Genomic DNA, 22,696 nt, shown 5'->3' with positions numbered 1-22,696 from the left:
TAGCAAGACCAAGAGTTGCTGGGCCAAGCTATCCTTAGGGCAGTCGGCTAGCTGAAACCCATCTTTAGTTAGGAACTTAGTTTCAAAAGTCCTGGTGTATATTACTGAGATGTACAGAGAACAGTCTTTTGAAGCTACTATAGTGATAGTGTGGTCTATGATGCTGTATCACGCACTATTAGGCTGCCATGAAAAAACATGATTAGCTGGTCTTCGTTTTCTGCAGGCAAAATAGATTGGTTGCTATCTGTTGATTCAGGGACACCCACCCTGTGTGGGCTGCTTGGTAGCATCCTTCAGCTGATACGTGGGTGGTCTTTGGTTCAGAGATCACTGGATAAAGCTGCAAACTGAGCAGCTCGAAATTGAAAAGGCAATGAACAAAAGAGCTGGAACAGGACGCGTTATGCAGTGTGAAACTACCCCACGCAAATACTGCTGCCCACCCCTAACGTGACTGTCGGAGGATTCCACATCAATATGGCTGACGTCATAACTGAGTTGAGTAAAATTAACGTCTATTCTTTCAATGCCAAGAGACACGGTTTGTTTTGAGCTACATTAGAGGTCCATATGATATTTTAGACAATGCCTTCAAAGGCTGCCTTCCTCCATCCTACACAGATTGTTCATATTGCCCATGTGGATCCAACACTTAATACAGTGCCCAGTGTTACTGGTGATCTGTTGTAATTTGCTTAGGCTTGTTTGGTGCTTCATGTGGAATCTGATTGCTGTAAGATTCCACATGACCGTTTTGACAAGTTAAGGTTCTCTTCTGGTCAGTTGATTTCTGGCCAGGGGGGAACCGTGTCATTTTCAGATGGCGCAGAATTAAAGCTCCTTACCTTCATGTAACCTGCTGCCTGCGGTGTCATTTATTGCATGACCCTTACCGAGACTCTCAACTATGCTTTTTCCTCAGAACTACACCGGAAGTTATTAATACCTGCATAACCTATTCATGTGTCCTCTCAGAGCAAACTATGCTTGGTTGGAACACTATTGGTAAGGCCTGTGGCTTGACAACCTCTGACCTTTCTTGATGCTCATAAATCCTTCACAATCTCTAGATCATGTCCAACATTTATAACTAAAGCCTCTTCATTAGGAAGCTCAGGTGGCGTCCTTGTTGCCTGAGAGGGTAGACCTCAAAGCCTTGCTACTATTCGACCCTGCCAGTAGTGTTTTGTTATGGATCCCACTCTATCATGACACTTGGATTCTAAAGTGTCCTATCTGCTGTTCAGGAAGAGTTCTACTCTTTCCCTACAGGCTGTAAAAGTTGAGATCCCAAATGTGCCTCCCACCTGAGCATAGTATCCCAACCTAAGCTGGAACAAATAAATCTCGCTGAATAGATGTTAATTCAATCAGATGCAGTCTTCCAGGCTCCCCTCCCTAGTGCCTTCTCACATGCAGAGTTCTACTGGGTTCCATGATATCTCCAATGATCTTCAGCCTGAACGTGGATTTCCCGGTAAACAAGGAATCGCCATACTTCAGTATTCCAGCGACTCACCGCTCACGGTGTTGCTGGCCAAAGACATCTAACAGCTAAATTCCTGCATCCTGCTCCTCCATAGACGTGGGTGTCTGCCATCTGTCCCCCTTAGCTACAGCATGTTCAATCCTCCAGTGCAAGTGACGCTCTCCGAGCAGGTTTTCCTTTGCTGTCACTTGCACACCTTGTGTATTGATTGAGTTGTGTGTATTTTATAAAGCGCATACAACCATAAAACCATAAGGCGCTATGGTCGAACACATCAGCTCATAGGGAGAAGGCAGCAGGCCACCCACCCCAAGAAAGTAGCCCCATCCCAATGAAGAAAACCTATAGAGCCAAGTTTTAACCTGCCTACAAAACAAAAAATATGAACCAACGATCCTAATAAACTTAGGTAGGCTGTCCTAACAGCCTTGCTGCTGCCACTGATTAATGAGCGTCCCCCCCCCCCCCATCTGATCTTACAATACCTGGGGGTCACAGCTTTTCTTTGCCCGGCGCATCTTAATAACCTGTTAGGGGTATACCAGCTACAGACCGTCCTGAGATAGTCTGCACCCCTCTGGCGAAGAGCCTTATGTGCTCAGCATCCTGATTTAAAAGTAACTCTCTTCCTAACTGGGAGCCAGTGGAGGGACCTCAGGACCTTCCTGACAGAGCTTGCTCTCAGCAGACCTAGAACCAATCTAGCGCCCGTGTTTTGAATCCTCTGCAGGTTGTTCAATGAATATTGTTTTACATTGAAATAGAGAGCATTGCAGTAGTCCAAGCAAGGTGTAATAAGTGACATGACCACTGCAGCCCTCAACTCCTGGGGAAGAAAAGGAGGATTTTCTTTAGGGTCTTGATATCCAGAAACATGTGCCTACCATTTTATTTACCGGAGTGTCAAAGGTCAATGCATTATCAAAGATCACCCCTAGTTTGTTTGCTGTGTAGACTGGCACAGTGAGCATTCAACCCCTTGAGCCAAATCCCCTGGCTACCATATTACCTCTTGGCTTTCATTTAAAATGCACTTCAGTAAAAGGTACAAGTGGCTTGGCATCAACTTACCCTCTTTACAATCCATCCTATTGTAATGCATTCAACTTCAAAATAACTGTACAAACACTTCTCCTCTTGAACGTGGAAGGGGCAACACCCTTAAGTGGGTTCCAGGTCTCCAACCTCATTATTTATTTATTTATTTATTTATTTGTAACCCTTGTAAGCAGTTGTCCTTACCACATCTCACATTATGAAGGACAAAAAAAAGTTAGGTTGAGTTGCCCTTATTTGGTTAGACGCTCTGTAGCTCTCCTTTCAAGTCTTGAGCATGACACAGACTTATATCATTCAACTTGAAACAGTCGCCACAAAGAAAGCAGACTACAGTGGAAGGGCACACTCTGTGTCTGGCCAATCCTGTTAACACCCCATATGATTCAGGGGTGCAAAAAATAAGACCGAGAAGCCATCTCCGTATATGCCTACCAGTCCCTCGAACGAGCTACTCCGGTCACTAAGACTGCCTCTTCTCCCTGTTAATCCAGAAAACACAATGAGCCCTGGCATAAGTGGGTTTAAGTGTGTTGCCAAAATACTGGTGAATAATTTAATATCCACATTATGGAGTGATATTAGTCAGTAGGACCCGCACTGTTTGGGATCCTTCCAATGTTTAGGAATGACAACAATAGAGGCTTCTATCATGCAGGGCAGGACTGTACTTGGTCCGCCTATCTCATTGAAAAGCCAGGTCAAGATCGCGGTAAATTTCATAAAGAATTTCTTATAAAACAGGGCCGGAAAGCCATCCGGTCCCGGTGATTTAAAGAGTTTCAGCCTAGTAATAGCAGAAATCCCCTCCCTATCCGGATCAGGCGGTCTAGCAAGTCACCTTGATTTGCTGCAGGCACAGAGTGTGCACATCTCAAGATAAAAGACCCAGACCGTCCTCAGGGAGGGTTTGTTTCAAGTAAAGTTATTTCTAGAATGCCCGAAAGGTAGATGCGATGGGGCCATCCCCTACAATCTCCGTGCCCATCTGTATTAAGAGTGACTCCACACCAGCAATGTGTCGTTGCACCCAAGGCCAGTTGGCCAGTAGGCGTTGGCACTCGTTTCCCCCTAAATAGGAGTGCAGAAGTCTAAGGAATGCCTAGTTTGCCATGTCTAAATCCAGCCCGGCCAGCTGTTTCCTTGCCACCTCTTGTTCTTACCAGACCCGTGGGGTGCCCACCATACGTTTGTATGTACGCTCTAGCTCCTGTACTTGCTGGTGCAATTTCTCCTGCTTTTCACAGCGTACTTTATTATCTGCATGGGGATCACTATTTGCTCCCCCCGGATGACTGCTTTTAGCGTCTCCAGGGGAGCGGGATCAGATTGTCTTCTGTACCATCTATGTCTAAATAACTGGTGATGGCTTGTGTAATCTGCTCGCCCACTTCCAGTCTCTGATGTAGGGTTTCCCTCAGTCTCAAGTTGGGTTTATATTGTAAAGTTGGGAGAGCTAGTGCGAGAGACACCGCTGCATGGTAGAAAGGGAAGTGGGGTTCTACCTCTATTGTTGAGGCGGGTATATAGCACCCTGGTCCCCAAGAACTGATCATGGTGGGCATTAGTCTTGTGGACATGGGGAATAAAAGGTATAGGGCCAGCTGTATCAAGTGGTTTTACCCATTTTGTGTCTATGGGAAAATGTGCTTATACATATGGCCCATAGTCCTGAGTCTGGGGGTGTTGTTCTCTCTAGATATCTCTCAGCCCCATCTCCTGTAGTCACTGTACTCCCTCCTGGGATGAGGCCCCGGTACCCCTGGATCTGGACGCCAACCTGTCCCATTCACTTTGGAACACAAGGTTCAGGTCCACCCATCAGGACTGCCTTATCTTGAGAGGACATCCCGGAAATCATTACGAAGGTGTAATCTTCTACACTCTAAAGGTTGTCAATAGCCTGCCCCTAATCTCTGCTAGTTTAGCACCCACTTTCCCTCGGAAAGATTGTGAGACCAAGAGAGCCACTCCCGCTGTTTCATTGGCCGCATATGAGAAAAATTGTTGTTGGAAGGTCCGGGACCAGTGTCTGACAATCACCAGAAACCAGATGTGTCTCCTGCAGGAGACACAAGTCTGTCCCAAGTATGATATGATTGCTTGGCGCTTGGTTGTGTTATTAAGCACATTCACATTAAGGGGGATAACGTTTAGTTTATCGTGTGATAGGAAAGAGTGAAAACCTCACCCAGGCTGTTGTCCCTTCTAAGGACCAGTCTGTGTGGGCCCAGAGATGGCAAATATGGTGGCTAACCCTAGTTTGGCAAGTACACCGCCCTCTAAAAGGCAACCATAACAAAAACACAACAGAAACATAGTTGAAAGGAATACTTGGGTGTAAGGGTCCATAGCTCTTCAAACTCTGGCCTCTTTATCGCCCCGTCCCCCCGCACTCAACCCCGTCAGGCCCAGCCCTCCATTATCGCACCCAATATAGGGTCCCCAGCCTTATTTAGGTATATTCTTGCCTGTCGCAGTCTCAGGAGAGCATCTCCAGCACCGCTCACTTATCCATAGCCATAGTATCTGGTTTGGGACGGTGACCTCTGAAGGATGCCGGCCTCCCTCTGATACCGAAGGCGCTTCCTGGCCTTTCATTGTCTAGGAGTGGCCTGCTGGTCACTGTCGGACGGCTCTTTGATCTGTAGCACCTTGCAACCCTTTGTCAGGGATCCAAGCTGATATAGCCTCCCTTCCGACTGAAAAACAATGTGAAAGGGCCGACCGATTCTGATACAGCACCGGCGTGTGTTCTCTGAACTGCAGGGGTTGTAAAGTCTGTCATTACATAGAATCTGTTCATTAAGCTGGAAATCGTGGACACAGACTTGTATGTCGACTAGGCAGTTGTTCTCTGGACGTGGGGGACCCGCTCTGTGCACTCTGTCGAGCTGTATCTCCTTGTCGGGTAGAGCCTCCAGGATCTGGATGAGGAGGCCCTCAAGTAAGATTCGATGTCTGCTTCTTCAGCATTGGTTGGGGCCCCCCTGATTCGTATGTTGTTCTATCTCACCGGTTTTTGGAGTCCTAGGCATGGGCTTGTAGATCAATATGCTATTCCCTGAGTCTGATAACTTATTGCTGGAGCTCTTCATCTCTTCTAGTGGTCCTCTAGTGTGGAGACTCTGTCTCCCATCTCTGGCAGTTCTCCACTAACCTCTTTTAGATCTTGCAATAGATCCGTTTGAACAGTCTGGAGTGCCCACAGAAAGGCGTGGTTCACCGGGCCCTCCTTGTCTCCCTGTGCATGCTGTTCTGAGCAGGTGGGGAGAGGTTTGTCCCATGTTTGACTCCCAGTTGCCTTTGTCTGCATCTCGTTTAGGAAGTGTTACTACTTGGCTTGGGCGATGGCCATGTCCGTCCATGTACTCCTGTTGCCCGCTTCCGGAAGAAAGGTCGTAGTCTCCACTCTCCCGTAGACTGCGACAGTGGGTAGGGGGTGCTCCTCACAGCGGCGCTTCAAGTACACGCGGGCTCAGTGCCTCAAGTGCCAGTAACGTTGGTGGTGTACTGCAGTGCCTGATAACGCGTGTGTTGCATCGGGCACCCCCAATACTCCAGTGCTTCACTTCTCTCCAGCATGGGCGGCCTACATTATCTCAGGAGATCCCTGAGCTAGTGTGATACCCCTGCAGGGCCACGAACTGAAGGCTTTCCGTGGTTTTACTGCAAGTCCTTTTATTCTCGCCCGCTGAAGGAAAGCCCAGTAACTCTGGTGTCGCAGTCCCCGCAGCTTCAAGGGTGCTGTCTGCCCAAGATGCGAAGGGTCTGATGTCGGGTCTCAGGCAGACCCTTGTTGTGGATCACAGCAAGCTGCGTGTTGCTCAGATGCGGCCTCCCATATGGACGTTATACGGTGGCTCCCAGGCAGACTGTGACCATGGCCTGTTAAAAGTAGGCTTGGCCCCAGGTACCCAGCAGTCAGCCACGGGATGTCTTCAGGTAAGTGCAGGGGCCTCCCAGGCTCCAACATGTACATCGCTCAAGTGTGCAGGCCCTTCCACTCTCTTCCCCCCCCCCTCCTCCTCCCCTCTTTCCCCCCCTCAGCAGTAGAAGCAGAAAAGCCGGTCGTCCCCTCCAAACTGCTCTTCTTGGACCCCCAGCTGCCAGAGGTCGTCGTGTACAGGGGCGTACCAGCTTTTGGGGGGGGGCACGTAGTGCTGACTCTGGGTGTCTGGTAGTTAGAGTCCTTCACTCATGGATTATGCTGATCATAGTGTGGCCAATAATTACTCACAACTTGTGTGCCCCTCACTGGGTGGTTTCCAGCAAGGTGCCGAGTCCGCTGACATCAGTTTCCCAGTGTGGCTGAAATATGCTATGTGGTGTCGCACCTCTTCACCTTGGCCTAGGTACCTCCGCCGTCTCGTGGGTATAGCCATCTTGAGAGCCTAAGGCTGTCCGCGGTCGAGAACCGTGCATTCCGGGCCTGGGGGACACATGGCTTGCTTCAGCACCCCTCCGACGTCCAGAATGCTCCCAGTCCAACATGGTGCTACGAGGGCCTATGCGCAGTCTGCTCTTAGCCTGTTCACGTGCGACACCACATGCCTGCCGCCGTCTTGCTCATCGCTTGCATGCCGAGGTTGGATTCTTTGTGCTCTGACACCGGGGGACACCTCCCTGATTATAAGGTCTTCCTGAGTGTCCAGGGGCCCCTGCTGCCTAGCGAGGCACTCTGGGGATCCATGCGGTCCACAAATCAGTCTGACCCTGTGCCTCATGGGAACAGTCCAGCCCGAACTGCCAAGCCATGCCTTCCCTGGACCGGAAACAAGCATCCTGGGACCGGTTTCGGATTCATAATCCTCATCAGCCAGGCTATCTTGAATCCAGTGGCCATGTGAGCAAGGGACTACCCTGCCACACTTAGGGCGAACAAAGCGAGCCGGGCTGAAGACGGCTGAAATGCCAGAAACCGGTCCTCGGAAGCTTGTTTCCGGTCCAGGGAAGGCATGGCTTGGCAGTTAGGGCTGGCCTGTCCCATGAGGCACAGGGTCAGACTGATTTGCATATGGCCATGTCTGAACTGGGGTGGCAGAGTGGGCTAAACAACGGTGATGGATTAAACCCAGATCTTTTGACTGGGTGTGAGTGTTTGATTGGTTCAGATGCTCCGTCCATTACCACCCCCTTTTGTACCGATTACTAAAGATGGCAGCAATCAAATTGTGGTGTACAGACCAGGCTGCTTACCTGGAGGTGTAGCTAGCCTTCTGTGGGTGTACACCTCCTTGCATAGCTAAGTTCCTGCCCGCCTGGGTTTGAAAGTGCCTGGGCAGGGACTGTTCCCTCCACTGGGAGTCAGCCGTGATGCATATTAGAGACGTTGCAGCCTTTGTAGCTCAGTCTTGATGTGCCACTTCAATAGCCTGTTAGGGAGGAGTGAGGTGTGACCGCCTTCCTGCCCAAGCCATTGTTCCTAACTCCTAGGATTGATCACACTGACTGGCAGGAGGTCAGAACCCTGTCTTGGTTGCAGTAGGCGTGGAACAGCGTGGGCTTGCCAGCCAGAGCACAGAGAAATCTGGGCAACCAGGTGGGCAACCTCTTAGGTTGTCACCTGGGTGTAGGCCATGTCACCCAGGGCACAAGATAAATTTCCAGGGGTAAGAAGGCACGTTGTTTGATAACAAGCAAGACCTATTTCGGCAGTACCATAATGAAGCTGCCCCCCTCAAATTCTCGGTGGCAGCCCATGTTATCCTAAGGACCGCTAACACGTATAGTAGTTTCCAAGTGGGAACACCACTATAGGGACATAAAGGCATCAGTCATAACCATCAGCATTTGGAATAAAAAGAGTGTGTGTGTGGGGGGGGGCAGGGGGCGGGGGTTTAACCATACAAAAAGGGCACGTTCCTGCAGTTCAGTACTCATGGAGGTTCTTACTTTATTTTGCTTGGATAAGCAATCTTGCTCTCTGAACACAAGGCTCTGCTTTACAAATACAAAGAAAATACTCTCAATGTATTGCTTTCCCAGGCTCTACTGCAGTTACCTATGTTTAACACTCAAATCACTCTGTTTACCAGCATTGCTGTTGCAGCTGCTGCTTTCTCAGCTACACAAGACTCGCCAATATTCTCCTCTTCACCTGTATTTTTCTTTAAACTCTGCCACTCCTTATCTGTAACCTTCTCTCTCCTCCACCAATAAACGCCATGTTGTCCGCTCTACTGCGTCCATACTTCTATCGCTACAACTCCCTCCACCAATAATTGTATTCCTCGGCTCTACCACTAGTGTATCGTGATCACTGCTTCCCTCTCCACAAATTCCTTTTCCCATTTTGGCCCTCTGACTTCTAACACCAAATTCCTCTCCACCAATAAAACGTTCTTGTCCTAACCACACACTTTTAGCACTACATTCCTCTCCACAGAAAACACTACATCATCTCTAAACCATTCCTCCCATCCACCAGTGGCGCTGCTCTTGTTGGCATCTCCACAACTTCTACACTATGCTGTCCCCTCTATCAATAACAATTACTTTCTGAGCACTGGTGTGTTCTCTCATCATTTTATCCTCTTAAGCCTAACTGCTACTAGACCTTGCTCTAGGACCAACATTAGTCTTCTCACTACTGTTTCTGTGTTGATGCTTTCTAGTCAATATAGTACCTGATTTATCCACCCCACCGCTCGCCATGGTCGGTCAGTCGATATTGCTGTACCCTTCACTTATAAACCTTGAACATCTGAGCTGGCCATTTTCTTTTCGCTTGTTCTTGGATGATAGCACACTTCTAAATTGTGTTGATCTGTGATGACTGCACTAAGCATGGAGAACACAAGCAGTCTGTACGGTATTAATCCTTCCTACCTCTTCTGTTCCTTACAGACAGCATGATCCGAGTGGGCTGCGATTTCCAGGCGATGATTCCCGAATGCAAACCAGGTACGCAGCCAGTTTCAATTTCCTTGTGATCTGTCAGAATTGATGTTTGGTGCCTGGGGAAGACACATGGTCTTCTGACGAGAAGACAGATCTGGGAGCAGAGACTCGGGGTTCCTCCGCTTTCCTCTGCCATCTGTGATTCAACTGTGGCACAGCAAAGGTGGATGTATGTGGGTGTTCTGTATTCCGCGCAGTGATGCAGTGCGATTGAAGTGATCTGAAGGCCTGTGGGTGCTCTCTGTTCTTTGCAGTGACACAGTGTGATGGAAGGGATAGAACCATCCTGGTACTTTCTCAAATCTATGAAGAGATAGCAGGAGATCCATCGACCACTCTCCTGTCTCCATTAGAGGACAGAAAAGGAAATGGCTGGAATGCTTAGATTAATATTGGCCAATGCTAATTACTCATACTCTGCGTCACATCCTGTTCTAGTGTTCTTAGCTCATCTGTTCCATTCCAGAAAGGGACCAACAATGTGTAGTTCAATCTTAACCATGACCAAAAAAAAAAAGATCGTCCACACTAAACTGCCTGGCCATGTCATGGCTGCCCTTTTTTGTGTGCATTTTTTGGTTACAGTGTAACGTTTCATCAGACCCCCACCCCTCCCCGTTTGCCACTTACCCCAATGCTACAATGAATGACAGTTCTATAATTTGGTTTTATTGCCTAAGGGCAAGCAGGTAGTGAGTCTGTTTTTACTGAGGATGATGATGACACGACCGTACCTTGAGAACAACGAGCATGATTGTTCTCTCAGGGCTGGTAGTCCCTTTTCTCTCTCTAGGACTAAACATTGGTTTGGCTGTGCGAATGTGTTTCGAGGGCTACAGAAAAAGGCGTTCTACTTTAACTCCCACCACCCCCGTCTCTATTTCTTTATTGCTGTTCTGTATTTCAAAGACCTTTGACTTGAAGGGAAGGATAGTGTATTGAGATGTCTGCAAGAGTCTTGGGTCTTACGTTTTTGTTAGCATTTTACCTAAGATGCTGATCTACTCGATAGTTGCGGATAAATGCCAGCTTGTTTGCATTTATGCCCATACCCTGTCCAGAATGACTTTGTATTTTGTGGCTCTGTTCTGATTCGCACAGTGTGTACACTGGCCACCTAGTGGCTAGAACTAAAATTGCCTTCAGTATTTTTCAAGTGAAACAGAAGTGTACCTCGGCTGGGCCATGTCCTGGATTCAACGACACAAGGCTGTCGCTATCTTCAGAGTTCATTTTCTGCCTTTACATTGGGTCCAGGGATCCAAAGTGTGGAATAAAACTGTATTCAGATAGTGTGCAAAACAAATGAAAAATACTTTTTGAAATAAATAATTTGGAGAGAAAATAAACGAAAATACACCCTGAATTATAATTAGGCTACGTCTGTGCTTGTGAAGGATTGCAAGGCAAACTGTTTTGAATCGGCAAAAGACATGTTGGGTTATATATGTCATGTTATCTTGCATCGATAGTCTTCAGGAAAAATGTTGAATACATTCAAAGCTGGCACCCATTCAATGCAGGTGTAACACTCTCCAATCTGTGCCAACAGCAGTAAGCAGTCAAGATTCACTTTATTCGATTTTAACTCAGTAAATTATAAAGGTTTATACGATAAATGCATCATTAATTAAAATCAGCGAGACCCAATACACCCAATTCATCAGGAAGAATGAAACACCCCAGCTAAAAAACACGATATATAAAAACAAACTGTATAGTTATAAAAAGTTGCAGATATAATAAAGCAGGCCTTGCTTGCATAAAACCCAGTGGCAAAAGTAAAGGATGTTATATACTTGTAGAAAGCACTCTTTCCGCTATGGCTTGAAAGCAATATAGAAAGTATGAAGACTGCCTTCTTTTACGTAAAATGAAGGATTTCTATAGGGTCCAGTTGTAAGTAGCCTCGTAATCCCTATGCAGCTTGTAATAGAAGTTATTTGCCGCATATGGATTACAAGTGATGTGGCAATACTATTTTGGTGAAAAATTGGATGGTGTGATGAATAACATAACATACAGGGCTAACAATTTCGGCATTTTCTCAAGTTTCTGAGATGCATCCTTGCACTTGCTTTGTAATCCCAGCAAGCGGAATTGCTGAAACCTGCAGTGATGATAGATTTGTGTATATGTGTATCATATTTTTGAGCACTCTTATTACAAAAAGTGCAGTGTTTAAGGAAAATGTCACCATTCCTTGTGAAATATCGTTTTCATTATCATGACAGCCCCCAAGCCAAGCTGCAGAGCTTTAACATTGTCAGGGCTACTAGGAATATGCGATTTGGAGGACCATATTATAGAGAAAGGTGATGTCTTTAACAAAAACCCACTCAAATTATTCAGCATATTCTTTGGAAGTATTGTCTCCATCCATTTGATCTACAAACCACCTGGCAGAATCTGTAAATTGTATGGCAAAATGTCACGTGGTGAATCCATAATTATAATGTAACCTCTGCTAAAACAGATGAGCATTAAAACACGGATCCTCTTCACCACTGTTTTATCAAAACTATTCATGAAAGGTAAATAAAACCTAAACTTTCTAATTCCAGTCAGTGTAAATTGTTAGCTGCAGTTTAGGGTGGTTAGCTCAAAAAAGCTGTTTACTTCAAACTAAGCATGTAATATAAAATACTTAACAGGTACTGTGTGATATGGTCCTTGCACTCATGCTTTATAATGTCACCGGAACTCCTCATTGGCAATATTGGGCCATATTACGCAGGTTTCAGTTGTGTCCCAGTAGCGGCTGCAACTGGGTAGTTATAGTTAAGTCGCTGTTCCATTTGAAAAGTGTTTTTTGTGTTGCTAATGACCTTGGCCCCGTTTGACAAATCTCCATGAAACTTCCCAAAAAGGTGCTACTTTTTGACTAGTTTGTGCATGGAAAGCTGATGTCCTAAAAAGCAAATTCCCCATGTATTTTCCATCGATCTCTTCAGCTATAGCAAAAACTTAACCGAATTGCACCAAATTTGGCAGGAAGCTAGATAATGGTACTTGTGTTTTTTTAATGTGGTGTAAATCTGATAAGTAGTTGTTTTTTTTTTTTAAATGAGGGTTCAAAAATATATTTATATCTTGATGGTTGGGTTCTGGGGACTCTTGCAAGAGTCCCTCGAACCCAATTAAAATAAATATGGCATTCCGATTGGCCTAGGGAGCTTTTTTCCCTTGGACCAATTCATTCCTGCAGGAGTCAGTGGTTTAACTTCAATGGGCAAATTCCCCCCATAGTTATTCCATGAGCATATATGATGTACTGTGTTTGGGTCTTCAAATGAGACAATAATACAATCACCTGGAATAGATTTATGTGAAGTACCTATCCATGGTACCCTTCGCACCATTAGAATTTTACTTCGCAGATGATTGGGTAGCGGCCTGTTTTCGTTCAGCCAGTGTGTTACCTTATTTCTTAATGACCCAAAATCTTCCCGATGGTGATAGGCAATTTCCGGAACTCCTGTTAACACCACTACATACGGCCTTACATCTGGGGAAGATCTATAAAACCCCCACGCTGTTCCTCCCTAGATTTGACCCCCTGTAGGTTATGTTGGTGTGTCTTAGATTCTTTAGCCCTCAGGGCGGTCGTATCTTTCTGGGCTGATACAGATTGCGCAGGCAACTGTTTAGACACCTCCGTTCTGTGTTATTAGCTTTGATTTCGAGAGCCTTATACCGGGGTTTAGGTATGGGTTTAATCTCGGGTATTGTGGATGGGATAATGGTGACTGGAGACGGTTGGCAGGGCACTCAAAGCTGGTGGAATGGGGCACCCACCTACAACAGATTCAGCTGCCTTGAAGATGTAGATTGACTCTCCCCTGGGTTAGTTTGTTCAACTTGTTCTGATGACACATTCTCTACATCTTGCCCTAAGCTCACGTTAACTCCATGCATCCTTGAAAATAGTAATCTACCGGCTAGTATGGTTTTGATCACAGGGGGGGGGGAGCTTCCAATCGTCTAGATGTTGATGCAGTCCCCAAGCTCTCCAGTGAAAAGATAAGCCTGGTAGTTACAGACGAACATGGTGGGAAGGGTATTCCCTCTCAAAGGGAGGTGTGTGAAACATGTAGGTTGCCCCACGACGTGATGACTTTTCCGGTGCCACCCTTATTGGATGTAGCCACCCGAGAGGAAGGATCTCCTGGCAGCAGTCCCAACCCGTTATTGCCGTTGGCTATGGGGGGGGGGTGTCTGCCCGGTCCCCTGCGGAGGTCCCTGGGGGGGAAGCCCTATCCTTCCCCCCCAGGGACCTCCGCAGGGGGGAAGTATTGCATTCTCTACCAGAATCTCCAAAGAACTCCTACACTGACTCCATCCAGACTGTCTAAAACACCGCCACAAGACTAATGCTCAACCTCCCACGACACACTCCCCTCACTGCACCTCAGGAAGCTTCACTGGCACCCCATTTACAAGTGCAGTCAATCCAAACTTCTCATACACATACAAAGCCCTACAGAACCCAGGACCAGAACCCCTGAACTGCTGCATACACTTTCACCAATCCACCAGACACCTACACTCCACCTCACTTGCACACAAACACACTCCTCGCATCCTCAAAAGCAAAACTGGAGGTCGCTAATTCTCCTACATTGTACCCAAGACATGGAACAGCCTCCTTCAGCACAACTGAGCCTGCTCCTCACTTCTTGAGTTCCGCAAGAAGCTGAAGACTTGGCTCTTCATATAAGCACCTTGGGGACTACACACCTGCCCAAGCACCTGGATAACCTCTCAGGTGATCATAGAAGGCCTCAATTCCCCATCTCAGCCAACACATTAATAAACCTGACATGACTCACTACATCTCAAATATGTCTCAGGTCCTTAATATTATTACACTTTGATCCAACAGCCTTAAAACAGGAAAAGACTGCCACCAGATCACTTGAGGTGTGACATTTCTGAGTTGGGAGTGTTTTACAATGTGCAACTACCCAAGAGACCAAGACACAGTTTTTTGAGTAGAAGCAGATTCTACTTAAGTCAGAAAGAGAACATCTAAATAAGGTAATTACAGATTGCAGATCCAATGTACAAACTAAGTTTTGTAGCATGAATCTTTCTGAATTCACTATGCTGAACATTATTCCGCCATCTAGTGGCTGGGTCTGGAATTATGGTCTTTTTTTTCTCTCTTTTTTTTTTCGTGGCCCAGGTGGGCGTCGACATACCACCATTTGGTGTCCTCCGTAAGCTCCCACCTTTGGTCGCCATCTTTATGTTCTTTTTTCCACCGTTGGGTCTGGATCGTTGCCGAAGAGCTCCAGAGTTTTTGGAAGAGGAATTAAGGAAAATCGTAGAAAATCGACAAAAATCAAGTTTTCAGATACATTGGACTACAGGTCGGGTAATCGGGACGACGTGGGAGAAGGTTTTCGACCAAGATCTCTATGTTCTACGGAGAATGTGCTCGCAGGGGTTCCCTGAGCGCTGGGATGGACAAAACACAGTTCAAGTTTTGCACCAATTGCCACCACAAGTACGCCCAGAAGGACCAGCATCCAGTCTGCAACCTCTGCCTACCGCTCGACCACAGTAGCGAAGACTGCAGCGAAGACTGCAACGCGTGCTCAGCGTTCACACCCAAGACCCTCAGAGTAAGGGAGAGGCAGAGAAGGGCGAACCACAACATGCAGGGGCCACCTCCATCTCTCCGAGACTTGGGCCTCTCCAGTGGAGAGGACAACATCGCTGAAGGACCGGAGGACTGCACGGTCGTTGAAGTCCATAAGAAGACATCGAAGGAGGTAAGGGAGTCATCGACCCCTAAACACTCGAGTGACACTCGAAAGGTTAAAGCTAAAGCCCCAAGCGACACTCGTAGGAGTGAAGCTAAATCCTCGAACGGAGCATTGCCGCCGAAACACTCGACGAAGGCAACAGCAACCAAGGATAGACAGCCGAGCGGATTCTTCGAAAAGGACTCCCAATTGGCAAAAGCCCTTGAAAAACCAAGATCGTCGAAGGTTGCCCTCAAAAAGGACACCTCGGCGCCAAAAAAGGAAGGGCCTACATCGACTGCCTCGAAGAGAGGCGCTCCAACCCTCGACGCCAAACATGCCGCCGAGATGGAGAGGAAGAAGAGGAGGCTCCAAGCCGAAATGGTGAGCATCCTGCAGCGGAGAAGGAACTTCGACGAGAAGATGAGCCAATACACCATCCTGCCGAAACCCGCGCTCGAAGTCGAAAGACGACGAGGACACCCGACCCAGTCGAGGAACAGGAGGATGAAGTCTAAGAGCAGCAATCCTACCGGGACTCGACGTCCTTGGAAGCACAAGACTTAGAATGGCAAGATCTCGATGCAGAATCGCCGGAAGAAGGGGTAGACACTTACCCTTCGAGGCCCTCGCCGCCAGATGACATAGGGATCTACAATATGGTCGTCCAAAAGGCTGCACAGACGTATGAAGTGAAAATGGAAGAGGAGAAGCCCAAGACATGTTTTCTCCTGGAGACTACTGCCTCAACAAACTAGGAGCCAATTCCTGCCCATGCTCCCTGGTGTGCTGGATCAAGGAAGAAAGGCCTTTAAGGAACCAGCAGTATGCAAGGCTGTGACTACAAGAACGGAGAAGAAGTATAAACATTCATAAAAGGATCCTGCATACATCCAAGGGTCAGTAGCAGCTGACTCCATAATTGCAGCAACGGCTCGGAAGAGGGCCAATGTGCCCATTAATGCCGGGCCACTTCCAGACAAGTTGAGCAGGAGGTTTGATCTCACAGGGAGAAAGGTGGAGAGAAATGCGGCAATACATTGGCGCATTGCAAACTCCAACACCCTGATCAACAGGCACGCAAACCAACACTGGGAAGAAGTGGGGCAACTCCTAAAGCATCTACCAACCCAGTACCAACAAAGAGCAGCTCACCTGGTGGAAGAGAGCAAAAGCATGGCGAACACATGCCTAAAATCGGCATTGGATGCTGCAGAAACATCTAGCAGACTGATGATGATAGGAGTGACTGAGAGAAGACGAATGGCTCAATTTCTGGATTCAAGCCAGAGGTGCAAAGCAACATCCTGAAAATACCTTTTAACGGAGAGCAACTCTTTGGCACACCAGTTGACGACAAATTAGCGCAGCTCAAGAAGGACAACGAGACCGCAAGGTCCATGGGAGCGTTGCAGTTCAGAGGAATGAGAAGGGGTACACCCACAAGAAGGCCAGGTGGTAGGGGAGGCAACGTGCCTATCACATCGCACCAGACGTTCCAGCAAGGCTACCAAGGGAACAACCAAGGCCAGCAGCTGCAGGGAGCGCAGCAGCAGAACTGGCAGTACCAGCCCCGGGGACAGTCCTTTCGAGGGCTCGCAAACAGACAAGGACAAACACGAAGAGTAGGCCAAATGCCTTCATTCAAGTTACTTCACCAGGAAACCGACCCCCACCCTAGCAACACCTCGGGGTGGGCAGAGAGCCGTAAGAAAAAACTGCAACCGAACGTTCAACAACAAACAGTACCTCAAACACACAACACCAGTGGGGGGCAGAATAAGAGACTTCATCCAGGAATGGAGGACGGTCACATCCGACAAATGGATACGAAACATCCTACAATACGGATACTGTATAGAGCTAGATAAACAACAGAAAACCAAGAAGAAAGGCACACTCAGCAAAGGAGCTCGCGCTCTTGCGACTAGAGGCGCAAGAACTGCTCAGCAAGGAGGCAATAGAGGTGGTGCCACAAAACCAAAGGGGTTTACTCAACTTACTTCCTGGTGCCAAAGGTGGACGAAATACTAAGACCTATCTTAGATCTAAGGTTCCTGAACAAATTCGTAAGAACTTAAAGATTCAAGATGACTTCCCTACAAGAGGTAATACCACAAATACAACAAGGGGATTTCATGGCCACTATAGATGTAAAGGACGCATATGTACACACCCCAATCAACTACAAAAACAAATGCCTACTAACGTTTGTGATCAACCAAGCGAACTACCTATTCACAGTACTGGCATTCGGCCTGAAATCCGCACCAAGGGTGTTTAAAAAATGCCTAGCAACTGTCGCAGGAGACCTACGAAGGCCAGGAATACACATATACCCCTATCTCGACGACTGGCTCGTAAAGGCAAGTTCGTACAGCCAATGCAAACAACACATCCAGCAGGTAATACTAACGCTGACACAACTGGGTTTCTCAATCCATTGGGGAAAATCGTTGACAGAACCAGAGCTAATCCAGATATTCTATGGGGCAGAGATCAACACCATACAGGCCAAAGTGTTCCCCAGCAGGAAGAGAACATTGGTGATACTGAAGGAAACACGTCATTACCGCAAGGGGCAAGTTCTGACAGTGAGAACGGTGAACAAGCTGATGGGAATGATGGCGTCATGCATCACCTACTCCAAAATATTCGACTCCACATGAGACCATTCCAGGAATGGATACAGCAGCAATGGTCACAGGCAACTGGGAGTTGGGAAGATCTACTGGTTGTCACACACGCAATGCGGTTGTCACACACGCAATGCATCAGGAAGTAGTGTGGTGGAACAAAGAAAACCTATCACAGGGGAAACCATTCACACAACCAACTCCAACAGTGACCATCCCAACGGACGCCTCCCAGCTGGGGTGGGGTGCGCACATGAACAAGCTCATGGTGAGGGGGCAATGGTCGCAACAGGATGGGGTCAAGCACATCAATTACCTGGAACTAAAGACAGTGTTCCTAGCCTTAAAAGCCTTTCAGAAGGAGCTGTACGGAAAAAAGGGTGTTAATCCAAACAGACAACACCACAACTATGTTCTACATCAACAAACAAGGAGGAACACAGTCAGTAGCACTATCAGGACTAGCGCAAGAGATATGGTCATGGGCCATTCCACTAAGGATAGACCTGCTAGCAATACATTTCCCAGGAAAGGACAATGTGGAAGCAGGCAGACGTCAGCATCCCACGAATTGGAGATCAACCAACAGGAATTACAGGAAGTATTCAGGAAGTGGGGTACATCTCAAATAGACCTATCTGCAACACACCAAAATGCAAAATGCCAACACTTCGCATCCAGACAACCCGACCATCGGTCACAAGGGAATGCGCTATGGATAAGTTGGTCAAAAACATTTGCATACACTTTTCCTCCAATACCACTGATACACAGAGTACTCAGCAAATGCAGGATCAGCAACATATCACTGATACTAATAGCACCTCAGTGGGCCATACAGTCATGGTTCTCACAAATAGTGGAGATGGTGCAGGCACCAGCGCACAGATTCCCAGAACGAAGGGACCTGTTAACAATGCAGAACAAAAGGGTGCTACACCCAGACCCAGAGAGCCTCAGCCTGGCGGCATGGCTCCTGAAGACCTAGAGTTTGCACATCTCAAACTACTGGCTAGCCCAATGGCAGTGCTCAGGGAGGCAAGAAGGCCTACCACAAGGAGATGCTACATAGCAAAATGGGGAAAATTCTCAGAATGGTGCATTAGAGAGAAACTGCAAAGGAAAATCACAAGGGAGTCAACAATACTAAAATACTTAACAAATCTACTGCAAAGTAAACTAAGCTACACGTCCCTAAGGGTGCACTTAGCGGCGATAGTGGCTTACACAAGAGGAGAAACGGGGAAAAGCTTCTTCACCTCCCAAGTATTAAAAAGATGTTCGAGGCATATGAGCTGCAGATCACACACTGTGCATAGATCGCCATCTGGTGTTGGGCCCGGATGTTTGCATTTGTTGTTGTATTGGAAAAGTCTTTGGAAGTCACGAGATAGGTGACTCCTCCTTTTGACAATAGTGTACATGGGCATCGACTCCATTGTTAGATTGTTTTTTTCCGCCATCGGGCTCGGATGTGTTTATCGCGCTCCAGTTCGGTGCCGTTACTGATCCAACTTTCAACGTGAAATCCTTATAGAAGGAGCGAAGAGAATCGCACCTCCAAACAGAATGCCAGCATGGAACCTCAACGTGGTGCTGACTCGATTGATGAAGGCACCATTTGAGCCGATTCACAAGGCTACACTTCACATGCTCACACTAAAGAAGACCTTCTTCGTGGCTATCACATCACTACGAAGAGTAAGTGAGTTACAGGCGCTAACACTACAAGAGCCCTACCTGCAGATACAGTGATAGAATTATAATGAGAACAGACCCACACTTCATGCCAAAGGTGGTGTCTCGGTTCCACATCAACCAATCAATCCAAATACCTATTTTTTTTCCAAAACCAAGCACAGAGAGAGCGCTGCACACACTGGACGCCAGGAGGGCTGTGATGCACTATATAGAAAGGACAAAAGAGTGCAGAAAAACAAAGCAACTATTTGTTTCCTTCACTAGCCGTTTTTTGGGATGACCAGTTACCAAACATACCATTGCACAATGGATTGCACAAACCATACAACTATGCCACAAACAAGCACGGCAACTGTTACAAGGAGCAGCTCATGCTCACTCAACAAGGAAGAAAGGAGCAACAATTGCGTTTCTGGCCAACACACCAATCCAAGACATTTGCCAAGCGGGAACATGGTTGTCAGTGCACACGTTCACTAAGCACTACTGTGTGGATATCTAAATGAACAAAAAAGCGCAAGTGAGACAGAAGGTCTTACAACACATAATCAGTAACCAGTACTCCTCTTCCACCCAGCCACCACAATAAGGACAAACTGCTACAAAGGCTATGCACAGCATAGTGAATCCAGAAAGATTCACGCTGCAAAACGTATTGTTTCTTACCTTTCGGTGTAGTTTTGCAGCTTGAAGACTTTCTGGATTCACCAGCGAACCCACCCTCCTCCGCCAGAAAGGAGGCAGGAGGAAAGGGATTAAAGATGAACAAGACTTTACAAAATATGAGGAAAACCAAGAAGAACACAATACATGAAAAAATAATCCGAAGATGGCAACCAAAGGTGGGAGCTTCTGGAGGAAGCACGTAGACGTCACGAAGGACACCAAATGGTGGTATGTCGACGCCCACCTGGGCCACGAAAAAATAAAATAAGAAAAATTACTGCAATTCCGGATCCAACCACAAGATGGCGGAATAATGCACAGCATAGTGAATCCAGAAAGTCTTCAAGCTGCAAAACTACATCGACAGGTAAGAAACTATACGTTCAAATGCACCATAACACTGGCTACCTAATAGCAAGTTTTCGCATGTGGTAGAATGAAGTCCCTGTAATGCATCACACTGAGGGCAGCCTTAAATGCAAAAATCAACCAAGCAGCAGATAACCATTGATGGTCTAGAGGGGTCTCAATTGAAACTAGTTTTCTGGGCTACTCTCCAGAGCCAAAATAAGCAGGTAGTGCTTTTTTAAAGCCCCTAGTACTACAACCAGCCTCTTCATAGAATGTACAATCAGGTTAAGAAACACCTGTTAGTATTCATAATCACAAAGAGTACTGGATGAGTAAAGATATTCCAAATATCAAATGTCAATATACGTCACTTTCAAATAATATTAGTCGAAGTCACACAACAATTCTTTTTGAATGCAATATACAGAGTACACAACAGTCAAATTCTTCAACTTGGCGATTTTATCCTTGTTCTTTTTAAATCCAAATATATTTAGTGTTATGCAGGTCACAAAACGTGGCTTGCACCATAATTCTGAAATGGTCATCTAACGGTCATCTGCCATTACAATGCAAAAGATGAGCTTTGGATTTTGCATGTATACCCTACTCTCCACAACTTCATCTCCTATTCCCCTCCTTGAGGTGTCTGATGGTAGAAAGCCTGCATGGAGCCTCCTTCACCCCTTATTTGCTTGAAAGGCTCTAATGCGAGAAGCCCTTCCTACTTTGCCGCAAATTGTAGTGTCCTGATGTGCATGTTTCGGTTGCGAGATTCAATTCTGGCAGTTCCGACAAAGTTTATTTCCAGTTACTTCTATACACACCTAACAAGGCCGATGGAGTTGCTTCCATGATGTCGATTCTTTATATCTGGATGGTCCTGCGTATTGGGCTCAGATGACAGCAGGTATAGTATTGGGTGGGTAGGGCTACCTACAAACTTAAGTCTTGGGATAGAGATAGGTGGTATGCACTACAGTGAAATTTAACAGGCTGACATTGGCCAGCAGGGCCATCTTAGACGACAACCAATTGTATTTGTAGAGCACTTTTATTAAACAACAAGATGCCAGGGCGCAGCAGCCACCGTAGTGTTTTACATACAGCAGTCACAGAAGGATTTAAGCTGGCAGGCCTTACCACGGGAATGGGTCACATCAGGCTCTAGATCCTCTTTTATACTGACTGCTCAGCAAACGTAGATGACCTATTGAAGCGCCTCGTCGACCTTTTTAAAAAAAATAGGTGGTCATCTACTCACTAGAACCAGCATGAGAATAGATCAACGACATCCAGGTTAATAGGATCACCATTTGAACACACAGTACACTAAGCACCTATCACAGAAAACTGCTTTTTAGTGGCAGTCCCATTTGCACGTAGTGAGTGAAATTCAGACCCTGACGGTAGACTTATCATTTGCGGAGGTCCAGCAGCATAAGGCGATGCAAATTTCTCAAATACAATTTTTGCTTCAGGTGATTTCTTTTTTTTAACTGCAACTATTTAATTATTAATGTTCTTTAAATATCCATAGTAGAGTGGTTCTTTAAATATCCACAGTGTAGTGAAGTCTAGACATCACAGAATTAGCCTGAATTTTTGTCCATTGCTCTTTCATTTTATGTTCATCTCATTGGTATCTCTTGACTGTGTGGTCTACCAGGGATCTTGAATGCCGTAAGTACTTTTGAGTACTTGGGACCAACTTATAGCTCTTCAGATTGTGTCTGGCTTCTTCCAGTATTTATTTATTTATTTATTTAAAAAGTTTTATATAGCGCTGGCTAGACCCGGAGGTATCAGAGCACTTTACATGAGCATCAGATCATAGTTACAGGTTACATCGTTACAAAGGTTACACAGTTCTTAGAGCATGGCACATAGTTACTTGTAAGGTCGAGATAAACAATAAGCACAAATACGTAAGTATTGGGCGTATGCTGGCAATTCAAAACTTGTCTTGCCGGTATCAACAGCTGGATTTCGTTAGCTAGACCATGGTTGTGATATTCAGAATTACCAAAGCTTGCTGGTCCCACAGCATCTCAAGTAAGTCAATGGGAAACATCCTTTACAACGAAACTTTTACCACGCAGTGCTGTTACAACGCAAGTATTACAACGAAAACCTTT

At 46.5% G+C, this 22,696-nt stretch overlaps 1 protein-coding gene across 7 annotated transcripts in view; it reads left to right on the top strand.

The window, feature by feature from the left end:
• The window catches only part of RCOR2 (REST corepressor 2), a 248,168-nt gene that overhangs the window by 124,209 nt on the left and 101,263 nt on the right, over positions 1-22,696 (top strand). For all 7 annotated transcript variants that reach the window (XM_078660543.1, XM_078660539.1, XM_078660542.1 and 4 more), the window contains exon 3: positions 9,398-9,454. In XM_078660543.1, the coding sequence (XP_078516669.1) occupies positions 9,398-9,454 (57 nt within the window). The remainder of the gene's footprint in view (positions 1-9,397; positions 9,455-22,696) is intronic.

The sequence above is a fragment of the Lissotriton helveticus genome, chromosome 9 (genome assembly GCF_964261635.1).
Source record: "Lissotriton helveticus chromosome 9, aLisHel1.1, whole genome shotgun sequence".
Lineage (NCBI taxonomy): Eukaryota > Metazoa > Chordata > Amphibia > Caudata > Salamandridae > Lissotriton > Lissotriton helveticus.
Note: the sequence above shows the minus strand (reverse complement) of the source record. Positions and strands in the feature narration are given on the sequence as shown.